The sequence below is a fragment of the Saccoglossus kowalevskii genome, chromosome 16 (genome assembly GCF_978046115.1).
Source record: "Saccoglossus kowalevskii chromosome 16, keSacKowa6.1, whole genome shotgun sequence".
In the NCBI taxonomy this organism is placed as follows: Eukaryota; Metazoa; Hemichordata; class Enteropneusta; family Harrimaniidae; genus Saccoglossus; species Saccoglossus kowalevskii.
In genome coordinates, this window is record NC_140656.1 from 26663152 (window position 1) to 26675616 (window position 12465).

Consider the following 12465-nt stretch of genomic DNA (forward strand, 5'->3'; position numbering starts at 1 on the left):
CGACCGCACTAGAGGGGTCCGTGGGCATGCTCCCCGGAAAAAAATGAAATCTAGACCCTCTGAAACGATATTTCCTGCATTTGCAGTGAGGGGCAAATTTTGCTGCGTTTCAGCTTGGCATCCCCCGGTGCCACTGATATATGAGCCAATATATACAACTATATTATTTTGTGGAGGGTTCAGAAAAAAGCAGAATTTCTTAGTTATTGAAATGATTATAAAATTATGATATTTTTCTGGAATATTTTTTTTCACTAATTGTGAGCATTTCACATACAGACACAAAATGGTATTAAGGTTTCATTTTGTTGTTTTTACACAGTGAACATATAGGTAGTTTGGGTGTCTCATGTTTCAGTTTTTATACTTACTGAATCTTAAAGGGTTATTTTGGTCGCGGACAAAATAGTGTTTCATTTGTGGAAATGCGCATGCGGCTTGCATTACTAGTACGTACATGGACATCTATTATTATTCGGCGATATTGACAACATGAAGGTGTGTGCCATTAATGTCATGAATTGGAAAATGAGCACTCGAGGAATTGTTGAAATATTGTAGTTACCGGTAAGGCCACACTGATTTAATTTTATGGGTGACATCCTCTGAAGACCCCAAAACTAATGCGAGAGGGCGAAAAAAAAAATCCTGCAAAAAAAATGTTGCTAAAACCACAGGACTACGGAACTGTTATTACGAATTGAACCACAGTGTATCAAAAAAAAAACAAGTCTTTATTTGTAGGAGGCACATGTTGATGTATACATCTCGTACTGTATTACTGTCACAGGTATCATCACCTTTGATTTTGAAAGGGCAAGAGGATAAGGCAGATGTTAGCTTTGCCAAAGGCATACACATCAACTCAATAATAAAGAAAAACTTACTGTGTTGTATTGAAAACAAAAATATTAAAAATGAACAATAAGTTTGTCAACAGCAACCTGGAAATCAACTTCTTTGACATTCAAACTACAGCTTTTAAAGTGACACTTCAGATAGACTAAGTGTAGACACAAATGCTCAAGAACTACTTCAACTATGTAAAAAATTATAAGAGGCTCGATATTATAAAAAAACACCAACAAAGAGTCAACAAAAATTTGGATGCAGAAAATTATGTACATGTATCTTGATGAAAATTTGTCATATGATCAAAATATGACTGACTTGTCATCTGACCGACTTTAAGGCCACGGTGGCCACTATAACCTCCATTCCTCTCCCATTTCTCTCATCGTATGGCTGTGTAAACGTCACATCTCCCAGGCCAACGTCAATTGCGTACCAGTCTACAACAATCCCTCCGTTTTACCTCTGAACTTTTATGCTCACGTATTTTGGTGGTGTGGTCGCCATGTTGGATCATTTATGACAAAATTGGCATGTTTTGAGACAATTTCCTTCCCATAGGTCTTTGCGCATTACGTAACGCACATCTAACTGTGCGGAGTTTGGTTTTGAGGTAGTCCAAAACGAGTTTTACGACAAGTCGGCGCTTTGCAACAATATGAGTCGGCAAGTACCGGACAGAAAACCGATCTGTTGAGACTCGTCGTCGGAGATTGTTTTTTTTTTTTGAGAACAGGCGAAAACTAATGCTCGCGCGGATGTCATACATAAAATTAAGTCGGTGTGGCCTAACGGTATATAAAAACAGTTAGATATCAACTATATTTATAACACGTGGCGCACTGAGAAATTAAAGCGGGAGGGTCGTCACCTGCGCACAATGACACGCTATGGCTATTTGACGCATGCGCAGGTGACGACTCCCCCGTTTTAACACATAATGTTTTATTTACATTTGTGTGATATAGATATTAAGAACGTTTGAAGTCATTTAAAGTCGTTCGTGGGCATTGGAACGTGGGTGGAGGTGGGTGACATTCGCAAAATAATTTGGGGTAGACCTTTAGGTGGTAACTTTCACAGAGATTCAGGTCGACTAACATCCATATGTTGGAAACTTTAAATAACTTGGGGTCAGCCAATATCATCTTTGTGGGAAATTGACTTTCACAGAAGTCGGGGTCAACCAGCATACCTTTGATGGAAAGTTTCACATAATTTGGGCTCGCCCAACATCCTGTTGGTCAGTGGGAACTTTTACAGAAGCTAGGGGCTGCCAACATGCCTGTTGTGGAAACTTGTTTTTTATATACATGCATTATAAAGTAACTGGAAAACTGGAATAGTCTAGTTTTCCTATATTACTAAAATTTTCTTTTTCGTGAAAGTTTACTTGTGATCACATATCAGAAGTGGAGGGCGCCCACATTTCACCAAGCGAGGGCGCCCACATATCACCAGGTGAGGGCAGCCACCTCGGCACGTTACACGCGTGGTACCTGTTCGTAACGTGGGCATAAAGCGATGACAAGCATAATTAATAAATTCAACCCCGATATCGCCGACATTTCGGCTATCGAAAAAAAACAAACATCATTCTTTCCAAAAGTTCCGAAAGTCAGTCAGTCAGTACATGAATTTATCTATCTATCTATCTATCTATCTATCTATCTATCTATCTATCTGTTAGTCGTCATGGGACAAGCCTCACACAAATTGCAAGTTGTTGGTGACGTAATCAAACCGGGAACCCACAAATTGTCTGTTGCCACGCTATCATTCTCGCCTTTTAATTGCACCGTCATTGTCACGTGATTCACCTTGAAATCCGCGTCATCTGTTGAAGTCATACCTGGATTCGCAACAGTTCAAAGTACAGTCACGGTGAAAATACAAATATGTGAGACGAATTATTTATCCTGAAAATCGATTGAAAGTACAAACAGACAGTTTCAAATAAAACAAATGTTGCTTAATGTTAAAAAAAAAGTAACACACACAAATTTCTTTACACCCCCTTTCAAACAAATACGACAACGATGGAGTACCCATAGTCATGGTGTCATGACTTTGCAACGTGTACGGATGGGCTACCAGAACGTACAGCTATTTTTATCATGAGCTTCGATCTGTCCACTTTTTACAAACATCTCCCATCATTTCTTGGTTGTGTTCTGATTTGACCCCTGTTCTATTTGTGAACTTGAAGGTAGTAAGGGTCGGGAATTGTCAGGAGATACGTAAAAGGTGTACGTATACCATACCACTGTCAACATTCTTTATTCAATGTGATACATTCATGGTATCCGATATTACGTAGATAATTGGAAAAAGTAATAAAAGTACCCCTTCACTCTAAACCAAACCCGTATATTATCATTCCATGATTGTCACATATTGTGCGTTGACATCCAAAATACAACGGAAATGTTTACATGTGTAGAACTACATGTGTAGAATAGAATTAATGTTTTATTTATTTATTTATTTATTTATTTATTTATTTATTTATTTATTTATTTATTTATTTATTTATTTATTTATTTATTTATTTATTTATTTGTTTATTTGTTTGTTTGTTTGTTTGTTTATTTATTTATTTATTTATTTGTTTGTTTGTTTGTTTGTTTGTTTGTTTGTTTGTTTGTTTATTTGTTTATTTATTTATTTATTTATTTATTAAAATCCGCGATAATAAGTTGGTTGTAAGCAACAATCTACATGTATGAAAAAAATATGTTTGCAGCCTATGTCATCAGAGTACAATTTGGGTGTGGCATAATGGCATAATCGATAACAAAGCTAGTGACCCCGAACTTTTTTTGAAGTCAATATCGTATTATATATGCCCGGAAGTGCAATTTATTGAAAATAAATAAATTCTTGAGATTTGAATTCACGAGTAGGCTTCTATCTTAAAAGAAATTTGAACGTAGATGAACTATGGTTAAAATACGTTGCAGTGAAAATGATGTCACCAGACTGATGAAAAAGTCTTGCTCTATCTTGTAAAACGTCCTCGAACATGGGGATTAAAAGGGTTAGTCATCGGAAATACTATTAACAGACTTGAAAAGAAATAATAAAGTACATGAATCATTATGTTTTTCCCAAGTTTAAACGAGTGCCTTGATGTGCCGTTCCAGTGTAATACTACGGTACTTGCCAGTGTGGTGTGCACAGAGTATGTATGTGTACGTGATTAGCCTTGTGTGACATTGAATAACCACACACACACTGTTAAATCAGTAATATTTGGTAACCGTAGTCCTCAATAATTATACAAAACAGCAATCGACAAACACTGAATTGCGTAATCGTCTACGTCCGGTCACGGTAGCATGATCGGACCGTGGTAGATTTCATTCAAGGACACCTGCGTGAAATTTATGACGTCACACCTCTGGAGGTGGCTCCGCGGCGGGGGATTGACATTATTTCCGTCATATGTATGAAAAAGAAATTTTACCACGCGCGTGATACGATGTGAATTGTCCCCTGCTCGCCCGGGGATTCCCGAGTGGGATTTCTAAAACTATTCGGTTCACGTAAAATTGATCGTATCCGCTTCAGTGGTACGGAAGCCTGTTGCTACACGTATGCAGCTATTTTTAGTTCACACTTTAGGTGATATATCCGTATCTGATAAACTATAGCCTGTACTAACTAATAAATAAGCACGTCCTCGAATGCTGCCTTTTATCTTGATAACACATTATGTCGTAAAACTGTCCTTTTTACGGCATATGGGGCAATATCCTAACTAGAACGAGAGTGATCGTATAGCTTGACATTTCTAACAAAAAATATGTGAACTTTTGACAAAATTCTAATTCAAAATCCCTCTAAAAAATAACTAGCATGGATTTCAAACTAAAACCTCCACCACAGGTCTCACTGGCGTTGACTAATAAAAACTCGAGGAGGTGAGAACGCGCAAAACTGCGCAATTAAGTTAAATTTAACTAAATATTTTTTCAGGGAGGTGTGTTTGCTTCGTTCCATATATAACTAAAACCTCCATATATATAGTTCTTCTGTAGATTTTTTTAATTGTTCAACATTTTCTTTGTGCACGATTGAGATTTGTTTTTCTAAAAATCCACCCCCCGTGAAATTGCATTGGTCAGCCCCCAAGTCAGGATTGTGGCAATACCGTGGCAACACCGTTCGTAAACATGGTCACGTGTTCTATCAATTCTGTAACATACGCGCGTCGTTATCGTCAAGGTCAAGGATCAGTGTTAGAATTTATGAACGTTATTGCCATGGCTGTGTTTTAAATTACAGATCCATGTATATATACACTGTAAAATATTATTATACCCAGGCTGTTTTCAGCTCATGGGACGTATGTCTCATATACTTTTGCTTTTATGGCCTGGTGTGTTTTTTACTATCACGATATTTAACAAAAGTCGTGATTATGATGAGAACGAGCGTCGCGCGTAAAAACCACAGTCCCAATTGTTTATGAATATCCTATTTCTATGTTGAACAAAATAAAATCTGTTATGACGCGGCGAAACTGAATGAAACAGTTTAAGTGGGTGTTTTACCATGGACGTAAAATACTAGTACTGTTCTTGACCACACTTTGAGTAGAACGTGACGGCGCAGTGTTGTCGGTTTGGGCGAAAGCACATTTTAAAATTGTTATTTTGAAAAAAATGAGTTTACTAATATCTGCTTAAAGTATAACACTCCGTTGTATGAAAACTTAACGAAAATTAGAAAAAGTAGAAATCATTCGGTGGTCGTCGCGCAGTGCGTGTTCGAATTTCATGTAAATAAACAATGTTTTCACACGCGTTGTATACGTCGCTATGAGCCCCATATCGAACAGGACGCGGTGCAATGACTGCCGCCCTTTAACCTCCAAAAATCATGCAAATAACCAGTCAGAAGCCGCCGTAGATAAGCAGTGCTTCAGTTGTTCATAAATTTCTAGCTTTTGTGTACTATTTCAATGTAGTAATACTAACAAGTGATAAATGTAATAATAATGTACATACAAATTTACGTATATACGGGTCAATTAATAATAATATACATACAAATTTACGTATATACGCCACCGTAGATTAAGTCGATGCAAAGGGACACAAACAACAGATGTGAATACGATAAATAATAATAAAGTCCCTATCTAATAAATCGTTGTTACTATATAATGCTAACAAATAGCTACGTATAGATAACAAAATTACTCTTTGTGTGGATTTTAATCGGCGTAATCATTACCAGGTGACCCGTGGAGGTTTTACCTCTATTGATGACCCGAGTCGGTTTAAGAGACTGTGGTCTAGAATACTTTATTCAACGTTCCGTTGTTTGGGCTAAAATCGGAAAACAATGAAGGCGATATCTTCAAGTATGTTGATATTAGTGAACACTTGTTTGCGAAGCACGTAGGTGCTGAGGAGATCGAAACAACAAACAAACAAACGTTCTTATAAGTTGCTCCCTCCAGCGACAAAGCTCTTCTGTGAAGTCATGATTACGGAGTTGAAATATAAAAAAAAATTGTTGGATGTGTAGAATATAAAAAAAACATCTAACAACTTATTATATTGACGGACAAGGCGACAATGTGATAAACGGTTTATCTTTAGTACACTCCATCTCAGTCCATCCTTGGCTATACGTCACAGAAGCAACTGTATATTGTCATTCATTTTAGACAATCTATTAAATCAACGTTAGTGATATGTGAAAAAACAGTGTCTGACCTTTGAAGCAACGAGAATAATAATAGACTCCGAACAAAAGCAAAATAAAAACATTTCCATTGAGAGAATGTGATGCAAGCCAAATTTAAAATCAACAAATCAGCAAAAGAAGAAAACTCGAAAGGGGAGGTCACATAAAGTATATTGGAATATTTTGCACAATCGTTTTAATATCGCCCTCAATATTTTTTTTAAAGATCCACTATGACACTAACGTTCCCTTTTCGTTTCCATCGTCATTGCATGGGCACTGTATGCGGTGGTGGTAGGACGCATCTTTTTGGTAAAAAATAAAGTACTAGTAATACGCAAAAAAAAAAATAAAAAAAAAATAACAGTATGTGGTGTTTTAACCTTTTAAGGCAACGACTATATTATTATGATCAAAGATCAGTAAACAATGGTAATTTATTTTTTTATTTTATTTGACAATTTACAAAATAAAATGATACTTTTTCGCGGCGTGAATGTTACCTGCAATTACAGCCAAGCAGTTTTCAGTGTTTAACATTATATTAATAGTGTACACAACGCTTACCAAACTTCAGTTAGTGATCTGGCCCAGTGACGTCTGACGAGTGACCCCATCGGGCTATGATAATATCACACAAGCGATCGCGTGTTCTTAAACCTTCGAGAGTACGTCATCGCGGCTTCATAAAATGTGATTGCAATTTTAACACCGGTGTAAAGTTTACATAGTACGGTTCGTTTATTTGCATTAGAAACGGATAGTTCGACCACTGCACTCGGTTAAAATACCGAGAAAAAAAGTTTGCCGTAAACAACAGGTACATCACAGCTCATGATTTCGTCATTTTGTAGTGAAACATACACGTGTGACTAACTCCAACTATACTAAATCGATTTGGGTGACGTGTACTTCTGAGGAGAAAGAAATCATGCGTTGTTCTTTTGTCGCCACTTATTAATCTTTGTTAAGCTAGCGGGTCAAGATCTGAGATCTAAAAATAGCACTATTTAGCATATTGAGGAATTCTCCGCATTGACGTCAGCAACTGGTTGTAAAGTCAAATCTGATAGGTCCATTGTCGCGCTTGTTGCCACGTGATTGTGATTAACCAATCCGTATATTCCACATTAGTTTGGACCGCGTGGTATGCGCAGTAGGTCACCTGAATCTAACACACGGGGAAATTGCCTGTCAGGGTAGCATAGAACCATTTTTGCATTCCGCCTTGTCCTACTTATTTACTGCAACACTGTAAAGTGAGAACCATATAGGGGACGAGATCTTAAAGTGTTGTACGGCATTGGATTATAGCGGGTGTGAGGGGATTGCCAGACACGTCTGCGGCGAGTATAGCCACGTACCGATATTTTTTTTTTTATTCGCCGGTCTCTGGCTTGCCAGAGGTTGACTTTTAAAACACCATGGAGGATGCGCATGCCAAATCGGTTGCTGAATGCTTGCAATATTATGATGTTAACGAAACTCAGGGACTCAGTTCTCGTCAAGTGAAAGATGCACAAGCAAAGTATGGTCCAAACGGTAAGTTTGCACGAACTGTCACTGTCTGTTGAGTCGTATTTTGATCATTTTGACCGACCCCAGAGTACGCTGCTCTCGCTCTCCCCTCGTCGTCTGCCATATTGCTATCATTCTTGCCGTAAGATGAGCTCATCGCACAGTTTTTCACTGCCGTCTAAATATGGCCCGACATTTTTTGGATTATTCACATACCCCAACGCTAACATTGTCTGTTTTTCTCGTCCACAGAATTACCAGCAGAAGAAGGTAAGTACTATCCCATAGCAAATAATTTATCGAATTTAGTGTTTGCCGGTTGGGCGTGTATTTTGCCATTGTGTGCTCAGGTTTTCGCACCGGTACGTTATATTGATCGATAGCGTTGAAAAAAAAATCATTCAAAATGGCGCCGCCAACACCGACATTTGCCGGTTTTCCTTATTTTGTGTAAAAGGCTTATAATAATACGTTTGTGGTGTTTCCTTTTCCAGGGAAATCACTATGGGCTCTAGTGTTGGAACAGTTCGACGATCTACTCGTCAAAATTCTCCTTTTAGCTGCAATCATCAGCTTCGTAAGTATTATTAATATTTTTTATATAGTGACGACGAATGATATTTATCATAATTCGACAATAAATTTACTCTTACACCGCGGCATCTGCCAAAAACATAAAACGCCGTCCTTTTTTAAAAAAGAAAATGTATATATATCCGCCATAAACAAAAATAATTAATTTCGTCCGGTAAAAAAAACTCTTTGTGTAAAGATAAGATCGTCAATGGACCGACCTTGTATTATACTACGGGGTACCTGTATATCGTCATTTCCGTGGAACCCCAACCTTATAATTGAACGGTTTATTAATATTTTAATGATAGTTCTTTAGTGAGATCTTTTCACTGTACCTTTGTATATTAAAACATTAGGTATAATAAAGTAAAGGTGAATTGCTTCTTCCACGGAGACAGTTTTCTTATTTTGTTATCAAACCTGAACAAAAGAAACTGAGTGCTGGAACGATCAATACATCACCTGCCCTGTTTGAGTTTATGAAATCCATTGGTCCAATCAGTGACAGTCACGATTTAACACTATTTTTGGCCCAATTTTTTTTCAATTCCTGGTACATGTATTTAATTTGGCATTTTATTTTCAAAACTGTCAGTCATTGATTGATTAGTTTAATTTTCATGGTCAGGTGACCCAGAACACCCTCCTTTTAAGGGTGCCTATCTGACCGAGTTTGCCTACGTGTTTACATGTCAGCTGACTCTGTTCAGATTCTGGTTGGTGATAAACTTATTCACGTTTATTGTGTTGCATTATTTATGATATCAATAGCCAATGACTGGTGATCCACTCTTGCAATTGTGGGTACATTGTAGCCTTGGCCTTAATTTGTTGGAATCTGTGCCCTGGGAATCAACAGATATCGAATTCTCATCTTTTCTGGGCATGTATCCAGAACGCTAATGTTCAGACCCCTGGATAAAGAATTTTCTATAAAGCAACTGCTCGCCAGTGTATGAATGCTTCGTATAATGTCAAAGTTTATGCGTCATTTGTGGTCTGTAATTGCATTGCAAGTTGCTATAAATGGCATCCTCAGGAGTTTTGTTTACATTTTGAAGCTGCCAGGTGGGGGGGGGGGGTAGTCTTCATAACAATTTCCATTTGTTCGTTTGGTAAACAATAGCTGTACCTACATTCTTGTTCTATAGTGTGCAAGTATAAACCGTAACATAATGACACAATGTCAGTAGCCACAAAAGTTTAACCTCTATGTTATTGCTATCGGTAGTCAGTGGGATAACGTGATGGCAATACTAATTATTTGGCATTGGCAGAGTTTCATTCAATTGTTGTTCCTTCTACTTCCCCAGCAAGTAAGCTGTGATCTACTTGTAATTTAATCTTTCTGTGATTGGAGTGATATGATTGGCCAATACTAACAAGAAGATGGCCAATCATATCATGTGTAACAGTAAAATAATTCCGGTAGTAATACTGCAAAACAAAACAAAGTAGAACTTATTACATGTAGCTGCTTACATTTGCAATACAACAGGCTTGTTATATTGCTGATAATAAGGAGGAACTCTGCCTTCATCTTGTGGTAACAAGATATGATACTGAAGGAGATATTTAACCCTCCTCATTCAAGTGTCTTCTTTGGTTGTGTTCTTTATAGTGTTCTTCATGATTTGCTCGCCTCCATTTTATTATTTTTAAACTGCGTACCAACAATTTAAATGACATCAAAGCTCCTAATACCAGGCAACAGAAATTCAAACTGTTTTTTTAAGGACCTTGTTCAAAGACTGCGTTTTAGCGTCCATAAACTGGTAAACACTCACCGTCAGAAGTTTTACATGTAGTTGGAACTGTTTTTAATGATGCAAAGCAGAAAGGGCTTCAGTGAACTATGAAATCACCGTAAAATGAAACTTTTATTGTGCTTACTTTGAAAAGCGAGATATTTGTTCACCTATATTGGCCCTGCAGCTTCACATTGCAATTTACGCAAGACTTAATCCAGGGTAATAAGGAAAGTGACATAATGGGAATGGAATCGGGAATGATTTTGGAGAGAACTAAATAAAGAGTTAGAGCTAAACTGAACATTATTTTAGAGAGGTTGCTTAGGAACCACAGTCCATCCCTACTTCAACACAAGCCTGGGAGCTGTTGATATCACCATGGAACTATAAACCCCAGGAAGAACAACGACTTCGTTTCCTTTGAACTATGATAGTTGCCGCGATGTTGAATGTTTATTTTGACTGTTTATTTCGTCGCATTAAAAAATAAGCCGATTTACGCAAATGAACGTTTATCTCCGACTATCGGTCATTTTCGGAGTCAATCGGGCGACTTCGGGAGATCACGTGATCGAGTTGTTTCGGTTATAGCCTAAAAAAACAATGGCGCCAAGACAAAAACACTGATAAATGAGCGACATTCAACGGGAAAAAAAAACACATTGCCACTTCTGGCGATCGAAGAGAAACACGGAATAAGTCGGGATATCTCGACAACAAACAGCATACCAAACCCCATGTTTCGCAAACTTTCGCAACCTTATTTTTTCGAGGGTTGAAAAAAACAAGAAGTAATCTAAAAACGACATTGAAAATTATGAAAACTCGCTAAAACTCCAACCCGTTGCATGATTTCCGGTACACTGAAGGTCACCCTGCAGACCGACTTGTTTGCGCATGCGTAGTGAACGAAATATTTTACTGCGCAGATATGAAATTTTTTTTTCAAGTTTTCCGTTTCCAGCAAAGCGGTTGATACGGGCGTATCTGCGGCAACTAACATGGAGTATGACTAATGTTGTGGAAACAAAAGCGAAAGCACTGTAAGATAAACTAAGACAAAGGTTTTTTTAATCCTCTTAGTTACGTTGTTCTTCCTGGGGTTTATAGTTCCATGATATCACAGACACAGAAATGACAGACAACCACCAAATTAACCTTGCTCTGTGAGGGGTGACATATACTCACAGTAGTATAATAATCGTGACCTTCCGGTGAAATATCTTCAAAAAAACCAACTACTTTGCTTGATAATTTTGGATGAATATATACAGCAGACTTTTGCACATCACACCACCTGATGTGTTTTGTTCCTGTGATTACAGAAGACTGATTAAACAGCTTCTAGAAAAATATTTTGTGACTTCATATTTTGTCCCCATCCCTTGTGCGATCACTACAGGGATCACCACAGTATGGAGTTATCTGCTGTTTACACTGATTGCATAACACATGACCACACTGATGGTTGCTTGTAAAGTACTAAGAATTGAATTTCAATATTTCATTTGGTGGTACTTCCATATTGATAATTGCACATAAATTTCCAAAATAAATAATTGAATATTTTCCTGCAGAGAAGTATATATTCTAGGATTAAGCAAGTAGCATGGTTATGGAAAAGCTGACGTTACTACATCACTTTAATTTTTTTTGACTAGTACGCCGTACATCAAAAATCAGCTAATCAACTGAAGTGTTGGAGCTACTCTGTCCTATTACAAATTCCCTGATTCGCATCTCGTAAATTTTTACAAATCAATATTTCACTCGCTGTCCACGTTTGAATGCTCACTTCATTTTACGTTTGTGAACAAATTACTTGGTATATATATATACATTACCATTTCATTGAAATAATTGTATGCAACTAGGTCCTACATCGCATTTATATTGCAATCCTGCCAAGACATGTACAAAATGACTTTCAATGGGCAAACAATTGGATATTTAAGTTTTTTTTTTAAATACCCCAGCTGTGCAAATTATGAGATGTGTACCTAACGAGCATTTATTTTTATGAATATAAATGGTTGGTACCATAATAATTTACATTTGCTTTTTA

At 37.3% G+C, this 12465-nt stretch overlaps 1 protein-coding gene across 1 annotated transcript in view; it reads left to right on the plus strand.

Moving 5' to 3' along the window:
• The first annotated feature begins 7701 nt into the window (after nucleotides 1-7701).
• The window catches only part of LOC100375927 (calcium-transporting ATPase sarcoplasmic/endoplasmic reticulum type-like), a 55956-nt gene continuing 51192 nt past the window's right edge, over nucleotides 7702-12465 (plus strand). The window contains exons 1-3 of the mRNA XM_085491288.1: nucleotides 7702-8097; nucleotides 8326-8343; nucleotides 8568-8650. Of these exons, the coding sequence (XP_085347414.1) occupies nucleotides 7980-8097; nucleotides 8326-8343; nucleotides 8568-8650 (219 nt within the window). The 5' untranslated portion in view covers nucleotides 7702-7979. The remainder of the gene's footprint in view (nucleotides 8098-8325; nucleotides 8344-8567; nucleotides 8651-12465) is intronic.